At 39.4% G+C, this 24,757-nt stretch overlaps 1 protein-coding gene across 2 annotated transcripts in view; it reads right to left on the minus strand.

Moving 5' to 3' along the window:
* The window catches only part of LOC100549159 (transmembrane protease serine 11E-like), a 42,837-nt gene extending 20,021 nt beyond the window's left edge, over positions 1-22,816 (minus strand). Inside the window, exons 1-5 of one of the 2 annotated variants that reach the window (XM_085222732.1) lie at positions 19,919-22,677; positions 19,172-19,365; positions 12,524-12,645; positions 11,700-11,818; positions 376-443 (exon numbers count right to left, since the gene is read on the minus strand). In XM_085222732.1, the coding sequence (XP_085078858.1) occupies positions 376-443; positions 11,700-11,818; positions 12,524-12,645; positions 19,172-19,365; positions 19,919-19,972 (557 nt within the window). In that variant the 5' untranslated portion in view covers positions 19,973-22,677. Of the gene's footprint in view, positions 1-375; positions 444-11,699; positions 11,819-12,523; positions 12,646-19,171; positions 19,366-19,918 lie in introns of both variants that reach the window. The other variant, XM_085222733.1, reaches the window with a different exon arrangement.
* Positions 22,817-24,757: the final 1,941 nt, after the last annotated feature.

Genomic DNA, 24,757 nt, shown 5'->3' on the forward strand with positions numbered 1-24,757 from the left:
ATTACCAGAGTAGCAATTGTAAAAGTAAAATGACATCATAACATCTGCATTATTGTGAAAGTTTTGAAAATGCCTTTTTTTTTTTTTTTTTTTTCTTTTTTAAACTTTCAGATAGCTGAAGTTATATCTGTTTTATTAGCTAATGCTTACTGAAGATTCAAGCACAACCTAATACAGAGTTTGGACTGACTGAAATATATCTTCTGCACCAAGATCCAAATATTAAGATTATGCTTAAGATTATGCTTAGTTAGAGATTGTGCTCTGGACATACATAAGACTCCCCACACTGAATCATATCAACGGCTCTGTAGCTGTGTCTGGTGAGCATTTAGTTACATCTCATCTGTATGTGTTCTTTAGAATCTTACATACCTTACTCTGACTAAGCGTGAGCGGATGTACTTTTTTCTTAAAATGGAATTGTGAAATGTCTTGTCCATCTGTTGAAAAAAAAAATATATAAGTTAATAACAAAAAAAAACAAACCAGAAAACAACAACAATGGAATGTTTTGCTGGAAGGAGCATTCAGAAAAAAAACATTCAGTTACAAAATCACAGATTGCAGAGCCACAGAAACACATCTAGCCCAACCTCTTAACACAATGACAGACTTCCCTCAGCTGTTCCCCATTTAACCTAAGGCACACTACATCATTATGCCACTAGATCACTGTTCCATTTACTCCTAGGCACAATGGGATATTTATAAGCATTCTGGAAACACACTACAGCAATCTTTCCAAATGAAGCATCCAAAATGCTGCTTACAGAAAGGATGTAGTACTGCATCAAACCTCTCTTGTAGGCATCTTTTTTGATAGAATGTTTAGTTTTGCTATAGATTTCTACAGGACCAAGGATACCAGTGATGTCAAATTCTATGCACTTCCAATCACTGTTGTGATTTACCATCAGAAAGAGGAAGTTTAGAACTTGTTTTTATAACTTCTGAGCATAAGGAATCAATCCCAAAATGACATCTTTGCTGGTATCAGCTTAACCACATCCTGCTTAAGGTTGAATGTTGTCTCAAGATTGCATGATCAGCGTGAGACAATGCAGCATGATATAACAGAGCATGAAATTCTGCCAGGAATACTTCAGGATCACTGAAGTATTGAGAAACAACAAAGTCACAACTGAGTTATGCAGTTCCTTGTACCAGGAAGACCCAGCAAATCAAATGTATACACCCTAGAATTGTCAAATGTGTTACAGGAAAAAAAAAAACCAAAAACAACTTAAGAATGCTTAACAAAATCATGGAAGTTTAATTTTTTGTAGGCTTGAGCCCACTCAGGCAGTTTGATTCAGAACCAAGTCTTCAGAGTTCTCAAAGTTCTGATGAAGTCTTAATACTGAAAAAAGCAAATAAATCAGAAATCTGGGGATGATTCCTCCCAGAGAACATAAGCCCCTCTTTCCAACCCTGGTTGTTCTAAGATGAAGCCAGACACTGATACATACAGAATAATTTCAATATTAAAACTGCCTATTTTTGAGTGATACTAAGTTGAGAAGGATACAGCAGACAGAAAAAAATAAAAGTACTTCATAGTCATACACTGAGTTGAAATCTTGCTGTTACTGACAGTTATCTGAAGTTACTTCAGCATTTGGAAGAACAGACAGTTACATAGAAAAAAAATACAGTGGACAGACATCAACTGCAACAAGCTACTGTATATGTAAAATGGAATTTATACTGCCAATGTGCTCATTACTCACTGCTATCACTGCCCTTCATGAGACGTATATTTAAAAATAAAGAATAAAGTATTTTGTTTCCTTCAATTCTAAAGCCTGCTTCCCCCATCCATGGCCTTTGGTTATTGGAAGTATTTGCCCTCAGATAAAATATTGATTATTTTTACTTATATTTCATGTCACAAATTTAAATGCTTCCCTGATTACTGTGTTAGCACAAAACTGTCATTAATTTTCCCCATCTTCGGATTTGCCTTAGTACTACATCACCAATAGAATAAAAGCACCAATTTTTTTAATTTATTTTTTTTCTTTTCTAGTGATCCCCACAGAGTCTTTAACATCTTCAAACCTAATCTGGTATTTTTTTTCACTTTTGTAAGCTGCTATATCTTATCAGGACAGGCATGCTTGCCAAATCTCAGTGCTGTGGCCCCTAACTCTCACTCTGCTGATGAAATGACTTCTGACAAACATGAATCTATCCCAGACATACTCCGTCCTTCAACAACGATTTTGGAAACCTGAATCATTAGCAGTTATCTTTATATTCATGTAGAACTTATATAAGAGGAAAAAAACTAGAAAGATTTGTGCCAAAAATAACTCACAAAGAAAATTGCCTACCTCATATTTCTACCATAAATCTCCTGGTAAAACCTTTCACACCCATATCCAACAATAAACATTTTTCTGCAGCGTGCTTACAGCTTTCTTTTCAGTCTGAGTAATAAGTCTGGAAGCAAAAGCAACTAGAACTTCGTTCAGTAACTAGGTGGGACCCAGGCCTAAATGGGTGAAGCATCTACAGTCATTTTAAGCATTTTGTTTTGATTGCAGCCATTCAAAGGAGATGCTGTTATATTCAGATCCCTTCATTTCACCACTGATTAAGTGCATCTTGCCTGTTTTTCTGGCCCTTGTTTAGCAGCTGGTGAATGGTGACAGCCACTGTTGCAGACAAAGTCTAATCATTCTTAAAGTGCAAAGTACTGCTTCTTTCAAGTGAACAGTATTTTTGTGACAGATTTTATTTTAGCATTTGTTCAAACAAGATGTTTGACAATTAGTTTAATGTAATGTAACCTAGTATTTTGCTAATTCAATTTCAAATCCTCTTTTTTTTTTTTCTTTTTTCCTTTTTTTAATTAAAACTTTATGCAGTAAAATTTTCTCAAACTGGACGTCATTCTTGAACTTTGGCCTCTCCATGCTACTACAGTAGTAGTAACAAAAACAAAAGAAAAGGGCAAAACATTCCCACTCTTCCACAAATCCAGCCACAGAGCAGTCTCTTCTTTATTCTGTACAGCCAGAAGTTGTTTTACACCTTGATGAACAAGATTTGTTTTTCTATTCTAACTTGAGTAACTCTATCTCATCATCCTCTTCTTCCTATGTCGCATCATGTCAGCAGGGCCAACCCTCTGAACCCAGAGAGTTTTCTGTGACGTCAGAGTCAGCAGATACACCCTGCCTCCCTGGGACCCGAAAGAAAAGCAAGCTCTGGAAGTAGGTCATGTGTGACAGCAATCAGATTGTTCACTATGAGATGAGGCTGACTTCGGCGGTGATTGTCCAGATTGTAGCTGGGTCTAGACTTTCTTCTGATACATTTGCTGAACCTACTGAATTGTGCTACTGGGACGCTCAAAGGCATTCGTTAGGTTTGGGAGCGAATCTTCTTGCTACTCTGTATTACCATTCTTCCGCGTGCTGCCAGTTTAGTTCTTCTACACCTATCTTCAGACTACATTTTCCGCTCTGTCTTGTTAGCTCTTTAGGATGTAAAAATTATTATCAGTTATTTAACAGTTTTTCAAACTAGAATGTGCTGCCTAGTTCAGTGACTCTCTTCAGTATTTGATAGTAATGATACAATACAAATTAAACTTATCAGTCGTGTTAATTCTGTACCTAGCATCTAACTCACTAGCCAATTTGCATCCAGTGTACAGCCCAGCCTGCTGAGAGTCCAAGCAGCCATCTGACCATCAAGCAGCAGGAAGCCTGCTGGAAGCTTGCTTGGAAGCCTGACTTATCTCCTACACAGGTTTCAGCTGAGTGGTTAGTGGAGAGCCCAACCAGAGATGAGAGGAAGAGAGTGCAGGAAAAAGATGGATGAAAAGGGATTACAAGAGAAGGTGAACCTGGCAGTCCTCAACCAAGATGTAGACATTATAATCCCTTTAGAAACAGAGATACCTATTACTCACAGCAGTGGCAACCCTACAGCCACATTGCTTGCCTGAGGTGAAGAAAACAGATCTGAAGGAGAGTGAGTGTACTAATCTGCAGGCCTCTGGCAAACCAGAAGATCTGAAACTTTCCTATCAGAAACCACACATACAAAGACAGTTGTGTCATACTCAGCATGGCGGGCAAGAACAGTGTGATCCCATGCACCTGCAAACATCATCATAAACTCTTCAGAGTTTAAATTAGCCAGCGGCTAAAGCTAAGAAGTAAACACTGACTTTGCACTTAAATGAGCTCAGCTGAACAGTTCTGGCAACAGGTGCCAGAGAAATAACAGGGATGGAAGAAATTAAGAGAGCTAATACCTGGTATAACATCAGGATTTAAAGGATCGTACTCATCTCTAGTGTAACCAATTTAAAAAGAATGCCATGGCAGTAGTTTCATTACAGCCATGTAATAACAACAACTGGAATTAAGGTCATGTAAGTATTCCCATCTGTACTCACAGCTTTCAATTGTCCATAATTATCTTCCCAAAACTTTCACACTGCAACAGAAATTTTGTCCACTAGGAGAAGAGATTTTCCAGAAAAATCCAAATTTGGAGAGAAATCCACCTAGGCATAACTACAGAGAAGGGCTTTTTTTTCAGCCCTTCAAAAGGTAACTTTTCCCACGAAAATTACTCTGTTTCCTTTGTTTTTTAAGCTGCAGTAATATGTAAGAAGTAGAAATATATAAGCAAACAGATCTTAGGATAAGATTACTTTTAGAAAATCTAGAATATCTCAATAGCCATACAGTCAAGCTACAACTGCCCAAATGATACTGATCACTCAAGTACAGTACTGAAATTGGATTCTCCCTCTTGACAACACCATGTTTTAAACAACCTCTTTCTTGACCAGTCAGATTTTGATCTCAGTGATATCAGCTCACATCTTTAATCACTTCATTGATTTAATTATCAGCAAACAATGCAGTAATTCTGGATCACGGGTCTATAATTAAGATAAGATTCTACCCTTAGTCATACACACTAACAGTAACTGCCCTTTATTTCATTTTGAATTCCTTTTTCCAGTTCACGTTCACATTCATTTTCCTTGTGCTCATTTTATACCTTTTTTCTTGCTACATACTGGATCTGAATTTGAGTTATTTTTTGGGAAGAGTGGAGAGTGTAATAATTTTGCAACCCAGTATATGCTTATTAGATCTTCTGCCTTGATTAACCAAGATGGGGGAGAGGGGACAAAACAAAAATTAGTTTGTACGTGTATAACTTAAGAAAATCACATTGCATGAAGAAGTTAAAGTATCACTGCATTAAATTTAAAGAAATATTAGGCAGTTTGTTGATAACTGTAACCACTTCATCTTGCAAATTCATGCTTCTAAGGTAGGCGGATTTCAAACTGACAAATCTTACTGGTGATGAAGACTATTCAACTGCAGCTTCCCATACTACACTGCATCAGCTCCCACTAACATCTCAAAGAACATCATATTTTCCTTTTTTTTTTTTTTTTTTTTCCTTTTCCTGTGAAAACAAGAACTGGAAACAAGTCAACAAAAAGAAAGCTTCTCAGTTTCAAAAGCAACATAGCGTATGCTTCTACTGGCAGTTGTCTTCTTTTGATTTCAATGGGAATTTCTAAAAGAGAAGGTTTGTTTCCTCTCTCTGCACAACAGCATTCCACCTATGTCTTTAAGACCACACCTGCAGCGCTCAGCCTCAACCTCTAATTCCAGAGCTAAACAAACAAGCTGTCAAACTATCACCTTGCCTACTGGCATGCTGCCATGTTTCCCACTTGGCAGAATTAATGAGGAAAGCTGCTTTCTGCTTTGTTTCCAACCTTGGTCACCCATAGAGGGCACCCTTATTGTATCCTGCCAGACCAAGGACAATACTTTGTTTTTGCAGGAAGCAGTTCCTTAAAATGAGCTTTTCAAACAGAAGCTGTGAAATATTCTACATTTATTTTAGGACTGCTCCTCCCAGTACTCCTTAAAGATACTTCATATGAAGAAAAAAGGATAATTTTTTTTTTTCAACATACGCTATTTTGGAGAAAAAGAAAGAAAGGAGAGTATTATAAGAAAATCTCTAATATTATTCATTAGAAAGCTTCATTTTTCTGTGTTTACTAGAACAACCATACTTTTAAATAACAACAAGGAAAACTTTCAGTTGAAATTCTGACCTTTGCACCTTTTATCAGTACTAAGCAGATACTTCAATGAGCATATTCTGTGCCTAGCAATGCTTCATTTTAAATAAAGACATTGGGGTTATATTTGAAAACACTATGAAATCTCTTTTGAAACTTGTTACAAACAGCAACGTACTTATTTAATTCACTTTGGTGCTGCAGGACACTTCCTCTGAAAATCTTTGGAAAGATTTGGCTGCTGAAGCTACCATAATTTCTTATTCTGTGATCTAAACCAATCTATCTTCATTTTCCTTCTGTGTTTCAGTGGCTGAAAGGGAAAAACGTACAATTTACAAAGACAGAGGGAGTAAGCAGGGAACAGTATGAGAAGGAAATGGAGCTACACGGTACCTTTAGTGACCACTGCTTCAATTTGCTGTTAAAAAGAAAAGTCCAGTTAGGCTCCCTTGAACTTGAGCACACTCTATTTCTCAGGGCATGTTCAGCATGTTAGCCACTACAGCCTTCGCAGCCTGGTCTCTCAGAGCAAATGCAGTCTTAAGAACTGTTTCAAAAACCTGCTGGCTTAGATATCTGCTTTTATCGAGTTGACCTCTAGACCCAAGGAACACAAGGCACCGATCAAACAAACAACTTCTGGTGCACATCTGTAGAGTTTTGTATCTATATGTACCTTAACACCTATGTGGAAGGTGTGACAGAAACACCTTGTATACAGTTCCAACCAACTCTACAGATAGTTCTTGGCTCTGAAGCACCTGTTTCACCTTTCTCTGTCTTCCAGATATACTGTTTCACTCCCTAGGAAGATGTGTCTCATGTTTGACCAGTAAAAAAAAAGCCAAGTCTTGTACAAGAGGAGTCTCATATACCCACTCCCCCTGCTAGACTTCTAAGTTAGGCTCTATCTGAATTTCTCTCAGATGGAAAACATAGCCAGTATGTCTAGCTTTGGCTCTGCAGATGTGAAAGTAAGCTATTCACAACACAAATCAGGAGTACATCAAGTTTATAATTGAATATAAAGCAGACAGCTAGTCTTTTGGTTAGGAGAACTGTCTCGTTGAAGGCTAATCTAATTGCCAAATAAGGCTATTGGGCGTTAAAGCACAGAGGTGTCAAGTATTTACATGACAGTTGAGAGAGAAGGCCACACAAACTCACACATTGTAATGCGTGAAACCTCAGTGCAAGAAAGGGACCAGGTGGGTCCTTTCCTGATCATCTCTAAACACTCGAATAATTCTTTCCTGTCTCTAGGAGACCTCTTCTTGGGTTTTGAAGCAGCTTTATCGATTTGGCCTTTCAACTCTCCAGCTCAGCTCCCCATCTGTACAGCACGGACATTGGTGTCTAGGGACTGGAAAACTGAGGTGTACTTCGGTCATAATTGAAATGTGCCATAAACACAGGAAGTTCCACACCAGCATGTGAAGGAACTTCTTCACAGTAAAGGTGACAGAGCACTGGAACAGGCTGTCCAGGGAGACTGTGGATTCTCTTTCTTCGGAGATATTCAAGACCTGTCTGGATGCCTACTGTGCAGACTGCTGTAGGAAACCTGCTCCGCAGAGGGGTAGGACTCTATGATTCAACCCCTGCAATTCTGTGATTTTGTGCCAGAACAGCTGAGAATCTGCACTGTGCCACTGAGGATGCAAAGGACTAGTCAGCTCCAACCCCTCTGCCCAGATCCAGACAATAAGTTTTATGTTGGTTTTAGACGGTGGTGGCAAGAGGGAGAGCCCAGGTACCTTGTGGAGGGTGAGATGGTAGGGAAGCCCATGTCAGTCCACTCTGTGGCTTGAGGTACTCACGGAGGGAAAATAAACACCTTGCCCAGCAATCCAATTAGTCAAGGAGGGAGCCATGCTACACTCCTACCTAAAGAGCATCTAGCCACCCAGCCCACAGCCTGGCTTACAAAAGAGCAGGAGAGAATATGGGACACTGGTCAGGACAGATCTCCAAAAGCAGGGGAGAGTACAGTACCTAATGCAAGAGTCAGACATATGGATTAGGGGAGGGAGAAGCAGCCTGACAGAAAGGTTGGCCAGAAAAGTAGGCAAGCAGGGGGATACTAAGTTCCAGGAAAGGAAAAAGGTGGTGTAGACTGTACTCAAAGAGGGGAAAGTCTATCTGAAAGACAAATAGACATCCCTCTTTCTCCTACAGTATCTAGGAAAAAAAATCAGAAAGTTATTGTTGTGATGAGAAGTGCAGATAGGTACATTTGCAAGTCATTGGTGAGCAGAGTAAAGGCTGGTATTTACTCTGTTGAGCAACCAGCCATGTATTGAAGGGGACACAAGCCATAGTTGCTTAGTATCCATTAGTCTCTCACAGTTAAACATTTGCCTGCCTTTGTCTGAAGCAATTGTCTTTAAGAAGGTCTTAATGAAGTGCTCATTTCCAGTTCTCTTCAACACACAACTCCTTCCATTAGTGTCAAAGACAGCTTTCCACAATGGGCAAAGACAAGGGACCTCCATCTTTCTCCCTGCACACAAGGCAATTGGCACTGCTGTCCAAAATCATCCCAGTCACTTGGATCCATATAGAGCTGGCTGTCTCAGCTCTAGCTGCAATTTGGGGTGCCAGGGGATCCTTAATTAAAGAAGCAAAGTTTAGAGCAGGGCTTTGGATATCTCCCTTGGGATGCTGTTTCTAATAGGGTGGTTAGGGCCTCCATGGAACACTTGGGAAATCTAAAAGAGAATGAATAGATTTTGTAGGAGAAGAAAAAAAAAAAAGCTGGTACAGGAACTAGAGAAAACCAGAAGGTACAACAGTGTAGGAAAACAGTGGCATCTAATATGTGCACAGATCATTCAAGCAATAAACAGTGGCTGCAAATGTGCCCTTCGTATTCAGTTCAAGAGCAAAGGGTCTGGCACATTTTAGCATTTTAGGCTAGGAAGGGAAGAACGACTGGTCCAGCCAGAAAAACAAGGAGATTGGCAGACTGGAACATCTCTTTCCACAGCGGCATTCAGTCAGGTTTGCTCTTGAAAGAGAGCACAAAGGGAACCCATACGGCCACTCAAATGAAGCCAAGCAAGAATCAGACAGCTTTCATCATCTGTTCCTCAGTCCCCCCTGCTCCACCCCACAATCCATTTTCCAGACTTTCCAGTCAGCCCTGAGATGTTGACTGGTACACTGGCTTCATCAGCTCTCTGGCATGATCTCCCTGCACTCCCTCCCGCCTTCAATGAGATAAGAGAGTTGGGAATGTCACACAATGGGTGTTACTATTCAGCTGTGGAAATCAAAGCAAACATTAGGATGTTTTCTGCAGGTATCAAGGAAGGCATGGGATGACCTATCAATGGGATGAAAAACCTTTTTCATGGAGAAACTTCAACACTTGGAAGAATTCCTTTCAGGGTTATTCTGGGAACAAAGGAGGCTTCATAAGGGAGGGATCAGAGAAGGGAACACTAGCAGGGAGTTGCACTAACTCAGATAATTTGAATGCTTTTGATTATCAGAGATGATTCACTTCTGTTCACTCTGCACACGAAGTATTGTGAAAGATGCTACATTTATCTGCATTGACTCATTATTTCACAACATGAGCTTAAAGTATCATTCCTACTGACGATGACTGGAAGGCTTGGGCATCTAAAACTCTGAACTTAGTTAGGGTAGGACTACAGAGGGGTTTGGTAAATCCAAACTCATCTATCTACACTTCTATTAGAAAGATGGTGTGAAAACAATGATGATGAAAACATACATGTTCTAAGGCAGCTGTCTGCTAAGAAATCAAGAAAATTCCTGTCTCTAGGAAGATTGCTTTGATTTTTATCACCACTGAGTTTTCATTTGACAGAAACAGACTCATGGAGACCATACTGTTATTGATTAGTGTGTGGAGTCACTAAAAAAAAAAAAACAACACAACAAACCTTATGACAATTCTCAGTCTCATCAAGCTAAGAACTCATTAACTTTGACAGAGCTAAGTAAAAATTAAAGCCCGAATTACAGTTAACTTGTTAAAAAAAAAAAAAAGTCACAGGAATTAACAAAAGGCAACTGTCTCCTGTATGATAGTTACAATATTACTCATCTGGTAGAATTAATGTACTCTGAAATCATGTTTCTCACTGCTCAACCAGCACTGGTTTTTATCGTCACTATGGGCACACAGAGGAAACAGTTTCTAAAGCACTGACCTTCTTTCAAGTACTTGAATTAATAGCCAGGTTCAGTGGACATTCTGACTGTACTGGACACTGTCTGAAAGAACTTCTTAGCTAAAATTGGTGATTCTTTGCTGAAGGAGTCACATTAAAAAAAAAAGGGAAAAAAAGGTGACAATGATGCAGGAGAAAGGGATTCAACTTTACTCAAGTGTTGTTCCTCAAAGACTTCTCCAGCCCCTTCCTTCCTCCTAACTTAGCAATGCACAATATCTCCTTGCTCAGGGAGAACATTCCCTCTCCATGGTCCTATCAGGTTAAAAGCCTGCAATTATTAGGTAATAGCTGTCAAGTAGTAGCATAAACGCAGCTTATGTAAGACTATGCATACAGACATGCACCAGAAGCAGATCTTGTGAAATACGGTACAGTAACTGGTAGTAAAAGGGGGCAGAAAGGAAATAAGTACAAAAAAAGAGGACAACTTGACAAAGACCTCCAAGACTCTCAGCTATAGAGCTAGGAAGCGATGCTAGCACTGTCAAATCCTACTTCTCCAACACAACATTCACAGTGTGTTGTGAATAAATTATGTCCCTACATTAAATGATAGTGGGGAGCAAAAGAGTGTCTTATTAACTGAATATCTGTGCAAGGTTGCTAAACAGGGGGTAAGAGATATGTATCAGACTCTAATGAATGAAATACAAAAAGATACAAGCACAATCACATGTTTATTGCTGTAAAGAGCTAAACTCTGTAATTATCATCTGTAGGGAAGTGTCTCAAAGAGAAAACAAGAAAGGAAATTGCAATCTATTTATTTCCATATGAGCACCCTCTGTTATTTGTAGGAAGGTTTCCCAACAAAACATACCAAAGAAGCAGGAAAAAGGCTTGCATATTGTTTTCTCAACACCAGTAGCAGTCTGACAGATAAAGTTCTCCACCCCCAATTAAGGAGAGGGTGTAAAAGCATGCTTCCCTTCAAGACAGTGGGGCAGTAGAAAAGCCAGAAAGTGGTGCCAGGTATAAGAGGAGGGAGAAGGGAATGATTTGGTGTCTGGTGAACTCTGTCATGAGTGGTTGGACTCTTGCATGCCTGGTGCTGTACATATATTTGTAAGGGCATACAGAAGTCAGGCTCAAGGTAGGGAAAGAGAAGGCACAGACAAATTATCATTGATGTAAGAGGACACTGAGAATATTATCAATACCTACCTCACCACTGCAGTGACAAAGAGACATGAAGTGCTAAAACAAGTTTTTGGGGGACTGTTTAGTGTGCCTAGTATGACCACAGATTTAATGCTACTTATTGCTCACGTCTGCTACCCAGGGTTTTAGGACATACTGAAGACTTGTGGTCTAAATGATGGCTGTCCACATTAAAGGCTTTTCTATCATCACACAGTCCTTAATAAAGGAAAGGCTTGACAGTACCAACTTACCAGTCTCTCAACCCTCTCGCTCAGGTCTCTAAACCTTCCTGAGGTCTGTCTGGACAATTCATTACTGTACTGGATGTTGGTGATTTTTATGTTGCCACTGTAATAGAAGAGCTTCTGATCTGTAGAGAGAAGAGGAACAGGCAATACTCACAATGCATCAAGAGCCATGAACTTAGAAGAAGGTCTGGAGGTGACTAAGTAGATGTCTGGGGAGTGGATAATCTTTCACTTGTACTCAATCCATTCAAATAAAACTTCTAAAAGCTAGGAACCCAGGAACAAGAACTCAGTTCTGCTGGGCAGAGCAGTGACAAAAAAGAAAAAACTGTTTGTCCAGCAGTTACTTTTGTGGCCATCGAGCAGCTTGTTGGGCTCAATGCACATAAGATCTCAAGTAGCATCCTGCTGGTGAGCTACATTCCTTCCTGGCCAGCATGTCCACACAACACTGGGATGCAGTTGCTGGAGATTAGAGCAGGAGAATGGGAAAACAACACAGGTAGAATTGAGTGGAAGGTTCAGCTGTCACTTGCTTAACAAAGGCTAGAAGGCTCCTATGTTGATCTCATCCAGAAGTAGATCAAGAGGAAGATGTAAAAGGAGTGAAAGCAAGTGAAAGGCAACAGAAACCACAGCCCTAAGCATCTTGCATAGCAGGAAATACTCCTGAGAAGAGATCTGCAAAGATGCTAAATGAGGATGGAAAGAGTTCCAGAGAATCCAGTGGACTGATGAAAAACAAAATCTCAGCATTATGTGCCACAAGCACAAAGGAGATGCACTAAAGGCAGGAATACAACAGTGGTAAGTTCAGTAAAACTTACCATATGCCAGAAAATAAACTAGGAGACCAATGGTGATGGCTGCTGCCAGTGCTGTTCCAATAACAATTAGAGCAATTTTCCACGGTTCGAGATGTCTTACTTTGATGGCTGGTTGATGTATTCTGAAAAAAGAAAAAAAAAAAAAGAAAGAAAAAAAAGAAAAAAAAAAGAAAAAAAAAAAAGAAGATGCTAAAGTTTTCTCCCTTAACATCAGTTGATACTTCCCAGCAGTATTTAACATCTTTAAAAATAAACCATGACTCAAGACTAGATTCTGAGATTTGCCAGTCTCAGAATCCTGGCGTAGACTTTGATTTTTACTTTTCTTTTTCTTTGTTTTTTTTCGGGCTCACTTACATATGAGTCCCAGTAAGAGTTTTCTTATGTGATCTCTGACTGGAAATTTCTAAGAATAAACTGCCATGTTCATTTTTCAGCTAAGCGAATGCTCGTAGAGCAATGTAAGCAGCTTTCAGTAAGTTAAACAAGCCAGTTATTACAGCACCTTTGCTCCCAGAAGTCCTTTGTGCAACAAAGTCAATAAAAAGCATCCCATTATTTGTATAGTACATATATAAATATATATATATATATATATGCATTATCCAAACTGTTCAGTCTATTTTTTTTTTTTTTTTTTCTCTGCAAAGTAGAACTGGATAACAGTAACAACAACAAAAAAAGAGAAATAGATTTTGGAGGGATTGCTTGTCCTTCCTATTTTACTCAGGCTAAATCTAAAAGCAAAGACAAGCACGATCCCAAGTACATTCACCTGAAGGGATGAAATGACAGGGAAGGGCAGAGATAGGTGAGTGGACAACGGAACACATGTAGGAAGCCTTGCCAGGTACTTTTCTCTGCTGTGCTCTTAATTACACAGGTGTTAATCCAAATTAACACATAGCAAGTCAATAGTCAGTAGGTCAGTATGATATTTAGACAAACCAACTGCCCCCAAAAGGTAATCGGAGCAAATTTTGCCTACAGCCATGAATCCAGACACATCTTAAGCCATATTTTCTATGATGTTATCAGCCATTACAAAATACAGAACAGGAAAGAAGAGTTTTTGGCTAAGAGTCATTGCTACCTGAGCCAGCCACCTCACGTGCTAACGTTCATACCTTCAGCTCAGAGTATATCTGGGAAACAAGGCTGTGGGGACTCAATCCTGAGGGTATTTCAGCAAGTTCTCACATTCATAACCAGGTAAATACAACTCGCCTCTGGAACATCCATGAACCTTAAGTTTAAATGCACTACAGTTGAAAATCATTGCGAGGATCTGCTGCAGCAGCATCCTGACCAAGTCAGCAGGCGTGTTGTGCACTGTACATCAGAAGTAGGTCCTGGCACTTCATTGTCATTTCATTTTAAAGCCCTAACTACTTTAATATTGCTTGGAAAACATCTGATTCAGACTAAACGTGATATTTGCTTGAGTGAAAAATGGAAGTTCTCATTTGTCACTCACATCACTTCTGACCTTCTCTGGCTTTCTTATCTAGCGTTCCCCTCACTCCACCTAACCTCTAGGACAGCTTATTAATTATACTCTCATTTTGTCTGGTTTTTCTTTAAAATGCATTTGTGAATACACAGCAGAAAAAAAAAACACAAAAGTAAACAGTTCTATTAAGAATTTGGTGATACGCAGCTCCAATTTTGTTTCTGAGCCTACCAAAAGGAAACTGCCTTTATACCAACCACAGAAATGAGAACGTGTGTATAAATGGTCAGGACTTCAGTTAATTAACAAGAATATTTAAGAAACATTTCAATATACTAACTTTCTTTGATAATCATTGAGGCTTTGGCTGATCAATCTCCTTTGGCATTTTTTCCTCATGTCTCATGTTACTTTTTTTTTTATTAAGCCACACATTCCTAAACAAATCAACTCACAAGCATTCAGACTCAGATAAAAGAAATTATAGGAAACTGCCCCTAACCTCTTTATGAACTGGTTTTCCTTTCTAGCAGACAATGATCTTGGTTATTAGAAAGTAAATAGGAAATAGGATAATTTAAATAATTTGAAAAGAGAATTTGTAAGCATTTTGGTCAGAAAATGAATTAAAAAAAAAAGAGACTAATATGTTCCCATCTCTAAAACTATTATTTTTACTACCTGTGTTTATTTAAAATTTAATGCCAAAGTTACTTAACAAAGCTTCTAATGCTTGTTCACCGCTATGGTGCTCGGAGTCTGATATCCATGGGATATCATCGACCAAGGCAACCTTTATGGATAGTCACATTAATTCAGTATCTAATAGGACTCAGTTTATTATATGAAAAGTCTCAAAGCACTAGTAGGGTTAGCACTAGCTCTTAGGTTGAATCATTAAGTCAGTAGTGAGTTCAGTTTTAGTTTATCGTGCTTTATTTTTCCCCTGTTGCTCTAACAAGCAGTCCAAACAAACATATTTCTTCCCCTGCATTTACAACAGTGTGCTTGCAATGTTTCTGCCATGTTTGAAGTGAGATAGGTTGAAAAAAACTCAACAATAAACCTACCCGCAACCCCACAACTAATTTAACACAACCAACTCATATTCATTATCTTATCTGTTTCATTTTAGAAAGAAATTTTCTTCCTTAAGCTGAGCAGAAGGAAAAGCACTCAGAAGGTCTTTCAGCTATAATCGTACTGGCATAGCCCCAAACCAAAATGCTGGGTTTGAGAAACCCATTTAAAAGGCTGAATGCCAGCTTCACATCGCAAATGAGTGTAAAGAAGTAACTGCCTATTGTATCAGTAAAAGAATGGTATCAGACCAGAAGTAACTTGGCTGGGATGCAGTTATACAAATAACACCATGTAATGTATTATAAACTTTCAGAATTCTTTTGCAAATATTATATGATTTTTTAAAACCCTGATTCTTAATTTATTCCTTTCAAAAGTTCCATGTTCCATTTAGCAAATAAAAATCCTCATCTGCAGCAGTTACTCTAATATGTAATCTTCCTCATTCACATGACTTCAATTAATTCATGAAACCTCTAAACTGAATCTCCTCAGATAAGCAGATGTTTGATAAACACATCTTAAGATAACCACTTAGTAGAAGTGAGACAGTTTTGGGAGAACTTGTTACCTATGAGAGATGTTTTCTAGTGGGTTATCAAATGTGCTTTGTTTCTTACGCTATAAAAGAAGACAGCTTAAGCAGATCCCCGTGGTTTTAAGATGTTCAGTATTTCATTCTTATTTAAGGTGCTATGAGAAAAACTGATAAAAAGCATTTCATCAGCACTAGCAATAATGGTACTACATAAATGCACACATAACAGGACGGTGACAGTATCTTAATCTGTTTTCTGGGTGTACGGAATACCACGATAGAAGAATTACACACCTGCTCCTGAAGAGTTCTTCAAGTCTGATATAACAGACCAGCCTTTCTCCTTTGTCACAGTCTGTGTGCACGTGACAGCTTATATCCACTGAGAGTTTAGCCCAAAGCATTCAGATTTTCCTATGGTTTGCTGAATAATTTCGTACTGAATAATAAATTTGTCCACTTTATAGTTCATCAACAATTGATGAGCTGAGTAGATAAACAGTAAGATGTTATGATCTAGCAAAATTTTTTCACTGAACATTGAACATATGGACAAGTTTCTTTGCAGGACAAATGCTGCTGAAATCAGAGAAGGTTTCATAGCCAAAAGGTGCAGATGAGTGAAGGGCAGTCCTCCAATGACAGAGGAACTCCTACATTCATTTCTGTATGAAATCTCTTCCTGTTATCATCAAATCTGTCCACAGACCACATGAAGTTGTCAGACTGTGGTATCAGAAAGATGTCAAACAGCCATCCCAAGCTTTGTGATAACAAGACTTCATTCAGAACAAAGATCTCTGTAATCAGAAATACAGAAATGGACAGAGTATAGATGGAAATAGAATGCCTTAATTTAAAGGTTTCAGCTGACCCAAAATGCACTATCACGAACTATGAAAAAGTTAGTAGTGATGCACTTTTGCAACACTCTCTAGTAGGAACAGCAGAGACCAGAAATGCAATTGATACTACACTGAGGCTTGCTCAGTTAACGAAGATGATGAGATTTTAAGACTCAGGAATAACTTCTTTCTCATTCTGTTTTTCTATTTGAAAAGCTCTGAAAATGAGTGTGGCAAGGAAAAACAAACAAACAGTAATAATTCTACTGGTATCAAATCAGGTGTGGTGATATCAGAATTTCACTACGATTTTCTGGAATCAGAAACTAGACCGGAACAGACAAATGAAGAAGTTTCTGTTTGACACCATGCAGAAATATCTGCCTCCTGCAATAATCAAGCTTAATTCCCATTAATGCCAATGCACCATGACTGTCCTTGCACCAGGGCTGGTATTCATTTCCTGCTACACCTCAGCAGTCTGTAATTTATACTTATTTTGCCCACCTACTAAATGACAAATTGGTGCAAGTGGCACTGCATTTCCACCTACATATTCACTTTTAGACTAACATATACAACAGTAGCTACTGTGCACCTCATCCTGCCTGTCCACAAGATCTTCACAAGGAAGTTGAGGTAGGTCACTGCTCCTTAGACCACAGGGCACAGCACAGCAGAGGAGGGACAAGACCAACAAGGCTGTCCACTCCATCCTGTTTCCTTAGTAGCTTCGCTTCCTGAAGGATCTTACAGAGCACACGTTCCAGCTTAGCTCAAACTGCTGTAAAAAGAGGCATCCTGAAACTGGATAAAGCTAGTCTCTTGTAAGAGACTAGGGCACAGTGTGATGCACTCAAAGAGCAAGTTTCACAGCTGCGCACAGACATTCATATCCCTGGCCAACAAAGATCTGGACATTTAACAGGCTACACTAGGTCTCTGATTAAGACCAGGCAGTCTTATTCCTTCTCCAAATATGTAAATATATAGTTATCCACAACAGATTTCCCCCATACACTTAAGATTTTACAACAATCTAAAGAACTATTTAAACAACTGAATCTTTTTCTTACTAAGAGACAACCAAAATGGACTTAAATCTTGTTTAACCATCCTCTAACAAACTATTATTAAATTATTTACACCACTGTTGATACAAAAAAGATACAGCAACTAGACTTCCATCTAACTAGAAAAAGGAACAATTTTTCATTTCTGCTAGGTAGAGGATTCTCACTTATTATTCCCTCTTTAGGTAAGATGCACAAACAGGTATTCACAACTGATGGGGATTCCTTCCTCACAGTCATGCGGCACAGCTTTAAAGGCATGGATGTTGAGCCAGACGCAAGGTCTTTGGGTCAGGGTCCCACTAAGTATCAGAGTCAAAAGCTGAACTCAGCCTCCTCCTAGTAAAGTTAACACTATAACAAAACATTATTGTTCATAAGAAAAAAACAAACAAACAAAAAACACCAAAACACTTAAATGGATAGAATGAATAACTTTTGTCAGTCCAGAAATAATGTTGCTGTTTCAATAATTCCAGAAATTATGTCTTGTTTTGTGTTTGTTTTTTTAATATTGAGGTTGGAAAAATAAAAAGTATCTTGCAATTGTCCACAGCCTTTTGCTCAACATAAAGGCAGAGAGAATATTGTAGTCTTAAGCAATCATACAGAAAAATTCAGCCATCCAGCCAAATCATGAGGGTGCTGAAAAAAACAAACAAAAAAATCACATTTTTTTGGGGGGGGGAACTGGCCAGTTCAAGGGAAGCTGAGTATCTCCTATTGCCGTTTGGATCCAGAAGCCAGAGCATTAAGCAGAAAGAACAAATTCTAGGTGGCCTACTAAACATATATGATTGGATGTGCTCTCTGATTGAAGATAGCATTGCAGCTGGATTTTTTTTTTTTTTTTTACTTTAAAGTATGCAGAACTTTCCAGAAATGTCTTTGAGTTACAATAAAACAAGGCTAAGAACATCCAGCATCTCTGTCTGCTTAAAATTCTTTAAAATACAAAACACCTGATCACTATATCCAGAAATCATGGCTTCTTCCTTAAAAACTCTAAGGACAACCTGGAAGAATGAAAACATACAAGGTACCCTCTCCCTACATAGCTATGCTGCCTTTGCTCATTTAACATGGACCCTTTATAAGGTCAGGAGAATAATATTGCAACTAGACGTGACCAAAAGGTATGGTTATCCCAAATCATATTATTAAAATTTGATTTTGACACAAAAGAGCTTACTGAATTCTTCATCAGTTCAATAAAATCCTGCTGGGGGCAGGAGAAGACAGTTACATGGAGGGAAAGATAAATGTCAACCTAAGCTGTCACATCACCCTTCTAAACAGAAAGCAAATCTTTGTGCTCCTGGCCATGCTAAGAAAGGATTTCCCTCTGCATTTCTCACCCCAACCATTATTCTTTTCATGCAAAACAGTCTCCAAAGTCTTCCCTTCAGTCCGCAACTTACTGTTTAGCCTCTCTCTATCACACCCTTTCAGGTTGTACATCTTGGATAGATTCATGATGCCCTCTATTTCTAAAAGAACGAAGGTGGGCAGAGATCCAAGGAGGTTTAAAAGCAGACAAGAGAGCAAACGTCTTTTTTAGATCTGTTTACTTCCTTAAGTTCTCCCATTAGCAACATCCCTCTACTTCCATTGCATCTCTAAATCAAACTTACTGAGTTAAAACACACCACCTACTTTTGAAGATCCCATGGTAGATCCCGGTAGGTCTGGTAGCCTTTCTGTCCTCCAACCAGGGCTTGACTAAAGTCTGGACTGCGTAGTGAATGCTGCTGGAAAATGCAGGAGTCGCATTGACTGGTGTGACGAGAAGGGAAAGGTGTTGAATGAAGATCCTTCATTGAGGCACGGCTGGCGCAACACCCAGCACCCTGTGGGTTATTGCAAAATAAGAGAGCAAACTTCGGAATAAAAACAAACAGAGGTAAGCATGGAGTTGATAAGGAGACTCTAACCTTCTGATCAGCTCAGCATCAAAGAACTCCCCAGGCAGAGATGGACAGAGCAGATAAACCGGCCTAGGCAAGAAGACTTGTTCTTCACCACAGCAGAACAGGAAGCGTGTTAAATTTCCCTTTCCTAGCACTCCCTTTCTGTCCAACTTGTGTCCTTACAGCAGGCCTTCTGGCTGGCAGCACCTTCTACCATATACTCACTGTAAAAGCCATAAGGGAGAGCCACCGCACTGTCTATACTGCTAAATCACTTGCCTCCTGAGATTGCCAACACAAAAACTGAACAGAAAAACAAATACGGACATAAATGTCTTGGTCAACCAAGCCTAACCTCCCTTGATGCTCACTCCTTCACAGTCGTCCTGGACTCCCCTGGCACCAGGGACATGACAACTATAAGTATCCAGCCTCCTAATTATACATTAGTCATTTAATGGTTGGCATAACCCCGCCTGTGGAAAATGCTTACTCTGTGAAAAGGGCCACCAATCTCCTTGGAATTCCCTTCTTCCAGCACAAACATGGATCTTCAGAGCCAGCTAGAAGGGAGAAAAGTAGATATTCCCTGGTAAGGGATTCTGCCCGTACATCTAAATACCCAGACTAAAGAGGAAAATGATCAAAGACCAAACTCCTTGTTTCCAGCCTCTGATGCACTTGGATTTTTGCTATGAAGTTTGAAGTGTTTGGCTTTCCAATGACCTATCAAGATTTCAGTCATTTCGGTGGGAACGCTTATTAACTTACAAAAACCTGAGTAACACTGGGGTAAAAAATAGTTGGAGTAAATTTCCACCCAGCTCTATCTAATGCCCTCTTTCCCCAAAAACGTCCACTCACAGGAACTTCAACGCAATTTGAGGAATATATGTCCTGATAGTCTACTTCTAGGACAATGGTAAAAGCTGTACACTGCTGCACAGTATCTCCTGTTTTTCTGATTTCTTACATTGCTTGGGTCAAAATTGCTTTTTTTTTTTTTTTTTTTTTTTTTTTTGACTTCTTGGCTCCCTGTAGAAAAAACACTGCTGCAGTTACCTACCTTACGTAAGGCTTCAGTGACTAAATACAGAGTTAGCTGTCTCAAGTACTGATGTTCTCCTCTTGACCTTCCCTTTTACTTCCCATCCAGTACCATAATTTTCTTCTTCAACAGCAATAAAATCCAAAGAAAGCTTACAAGAAAAGTACTTGGTTAAAGGAACTTCTTGCTCCACCCAGAACACACATGCACATCCACAGGAACTCCAGCATTCCATCCTTACCAACCAATTGAATCCAGAAGTTATTCAAAATATGTCTAAATCCTTTTGCTTTTTTTTTTTTTTTTTTAACCTTACAATCACAACTTATTTCATTCTTACAAAACACATCCTTGTAAAATATAAAAGGCTTAATTAAGCTTGAGATGTAAGCCAAAGAAGCATGTAGCTATTTCTTCCCAGAATGGTCAAGCTGAGGCTGTGCACAATGGTCCACAAACAGAGATAAAAGAAGCACTGTTACTGGGTTAGTAACATTAACTTCTTCATTAATGTTGTGGTTTTACTTGGCAGGCAACTGAAATCACACAGCCTTTTGCTTACTACCCCCTTTCTCACTGGGACGAGGAGGAGAACCAGGAAAAAAAAAAGTAGAACTCATGGTTTCAGATAAAAACTAAGACGGAGAAGAGAGAAATAGTAGTAATTATACTTTTATGTGTGTGTATATATATATATATTTATTTACAAAAGAAGTGATGCATGATGCAATTGCATACCACCCACCAGCTGATGCCCAGACAGTTCCCAAGCTGGCTGTTCCTCTGGCCAACTCCTCACGATATTATAGTTTTTTTACATAACGTCATATGGTGTGGAACATCCTTTTGGCCAGTGTGGGTCAGCTGCCCTGATTCTGTTCCCTTACCAGCTCTTTGTGCCCCCCTGAGATCCCTTGCTGGGAAGGCAGGATAAGAAGCTAAAACGTCTTTGGCTCTGTGCAGCGCTGCTCAGCAACAACTAAAATATCAGTGCGTTAACATTGCTTTTCTCCTAAACCAAAACATAGCATCATACCAGACTCTATGAAGAAAATCGCCTCTGCTTCAGTTGCAACCAGGACAATTAGTATTTAATAATGGGCCCTGTGTACCCTAAGCCAAGCACGGCCTTGAAATATTGTCAGCATACGATGCACAGAAATTTTCCTGATGTTCCCAGAAGAGCAAAGGCCAACTCCACCCACCTGGGTCAGGTAAAAAACAAATTTCAGCAGAGTTTTATTTTAGCAAACAGCTAGAGCTGAAGGCAAAAGTTACTCGAGATCTTAGGTTTTGCAGTGAGATTTCTTGGAGAAAGTATTCATTAGAAGAACACCAAGTTGACAAGGGTTTCAAGAGGCAGAACAGCAAAGGACTTGGACAACAAATACATATACTTCTGTTAATTTCTAAAACTCACCTCAAAAGGACAGACTTTCCTGTTTTTACTCCAGAGCATGAACAGAGATATTCCAGAAACATGATTTGGTTTCCTTAGGATCAATGAATACTTTGTGATCTGCCTAATAATTAAAATAGATGGCTTTTTTTTTTTTTTTAAACATTGAAAAATAAAGAAATACACTTGCCTATGTCAGAACACACAGAAGCTGTTTACACATACTTGTCCCACGAGAATAACAGGACACAGGCCAAGAAAAGACAATCATTAAGGAACAAATTTCTTCATAATAAATTAGCAAATTACAAAGTGCTTGGTATTAGGGAGTTATTCAGCAAACACAGGCAGTAGCTTTTTGGTTGATACTAGGGAAGTAATAGAGAAACTAGCTATCAAAGTATAGGGTGGGAATGAGACAATGTGGGTGCACAAGATTTGGTGAATGAAAGTGCAAAAAGATGTAATAACAATACCTTTCATTTAACCCTGCAAAGTCAGCCCAGCCAGTCAGACAGTCTGCTTGCCTAAGAATGCTAATAATAAGCTGTCTTGGTTTATGTTTGCATACTCACATAGGCTGCATGACTGTTGAGATGGAAAACGCCTTGAGAGAAGGCCATTGGCCAGTCCCAAAGCAATAACATCTTTGGAATTCATAAGCAAAGATATTTTACATAATTGTCTACCAGTTATTCAGCCCGGGCCATGAATTTTAGATCACAGACTCTGTCAGGCATTTTCAAAGTGAGAAGTGAATATTCCTGGCAGCAATATTTAACAGAACTGACTAAAACACTGTTAAAGCACATGGCACTGATCACCTTGAAATAATTAGACCTGCTTCAAGCAGAGCGTTAGACAATTACCTTTGAATGTCTCTTCCAACCTAAATTACTACGTTTTTTTGTAAGTACCTGGTAAGAACAAATAGACTTGCTTCACTAAAATTCTTCCCTAGGAGATGCCAACTCATTTTCCATCAGCTCACCTTAGCAGCTCAGTGGTAGCTTCAGGTCCCTTTCCTCCTGAAAATATAAAGGCATCTTGCATTTGGCTTTCAAAATTTCTTTATACTTCTTAACTTCAGCTAGAGACATGCTATACTCCTCTCCTGTTCTGACAGATAAAAACAACTTATTTTGTCCCATCCTTTTGTTGTCCCTGAAATTCCCAGCCAAGGCTTTTAGTAACTGGTAAGTAGAAAAACAAACATGTAATTTCCATTAGAGGGATGGAATGATTCTCTAGAGCAAGTGTCAGGGCTGGGAGATAAGCCAAGTACTTTATCTTGAGCCACGAAAAGTCACTTGAGGCCAAATCTTATTACATGCCTATACAGCTTTGAGATACTAAGTGTGCAGAAGCTCTAAGATGTTATAGCAATGGCCTCAAGCTCTCAGGTATGCTAGATCCTGCCCTGGTTGGTTTCCAAACAGTCCCTCTTTCCTTGTCCTATAACAGAAACTGCTACACCCGTCTGCATTGCAGCCAGAAAGGCCAGCTCAGAATACCGGCAACGCCCTTAGACAACAGAAGTCCCCCACTTCCATTATCATTAAGAAAGAATTCATAGCCTGTCACCCCATTCAAGACAAAAAGGTAACACATGCGTACCTGTCTTCTGCAGCTGCTCAGCCAGAGCTGCTACTTGGTTCAACGAAACAGGCCAGCCCACATTTTGTTCCCAGGGTTACTTAGCAATCGGGCTAAGAATCCACAATGTCTAGTCACTGCACAAATCCTCTGCTCATAGACAAGATGCAGAGCATCTCCAAAGAAATGCGAGGTCTTTATATGCTTGGATCAGGGCTAAAAAAAAAAAAAAAAAAAAAAATGAGGTACATTAAGATAAAAATAAATTCACTATCACCTTACAGGTACTGCACAAATTAAATGAACAGTATCATTTCACACAGCAGAAAGACTCACTGGGACCACTGATGCAGCCTGATGCCCCATACCTGTCAATATTGAAGAAGCATTTGGATGATGCCCTCAATAATACACTTTAACTTTTGGCTAACCCTGAAGTGGCCAGGCAGTTGGACTAGAAGATCTTGGAAGGTCCCTTCCAGCTGAACCATTCTATTTCATGTCTTCTCTGCAGGAGACAAAATGCCCCAAACAAGATTTTCTTACGGCTCTATGTTTCTAGAAAATGGCTAGCTTAGATCTGAAGGTGCCAGGGAGACCTCATAATGGCTTTCCAGTACTTGACAGAAGTATATCAACAGGAGGGGGAGTGACTGTTTGCATGGGCTGATAGTGATAGGACAAGAGGGGATGGGTTTAAAATAAGACAGAGGAGGTTTAGGTTAGATATTAGGAGGAATTTTTTCCAAACAGAGTGTGGTGACACACTGGAACAGGTTGCCCAGAGAGGTTGTGGATGCTCAGTCCCTGGATGCATTCAAGGCTAGGCTAGATGCAGCTCTGGGCAGCCTGGGCTAGTGGTTGGTGACCCTGTCTGTGGCAGAGGAGTTGAAACTAGATGATCTTTGAAGTCCTTTTCAGGCCAGGCCATTCTTTGACATGATATGATGATACGATTTCATATTTCAGGAGGCTAACTTGCTTCCTGAAAGCCAAGCTGCAACTTGCCTTTTTGAAACTCCTTCTGTCACAGTTATTTTCTGTCCCAAATTGCTTTGCAGCAGCATGCAAGACTTGAAGTGCGGTTCTTGTGAACAGCCACTTGATGTATTATCGTATGTTGTAAAGGTGTTTGAGGCTTCTCATACTATGCTGGACATAATGAGCATCAAGCCCAAGACCTCCATCTCATGGCCTTTTCAATTCTGACTGCCCTTCCAGTCAGACTTTAAAGGCTGAATAACTATGAAGAAAAGCTCAGCATGCTTTCGAACAGGACTGCTCTGTAG

Source organism: Meleagris gallopavo, chromosome 4 (genome assembly GCF_905368555.1).
Source record: "Meleagris gallopavo chromosome 4, MGAL_WU_HG_1.1, whole genome shotgun sequence".
NCBI lineage: Eukaryota > Metazoa > Chordata > Aves > Galliformes > Phasianidae > Meleagris > Meleagris gallopavo.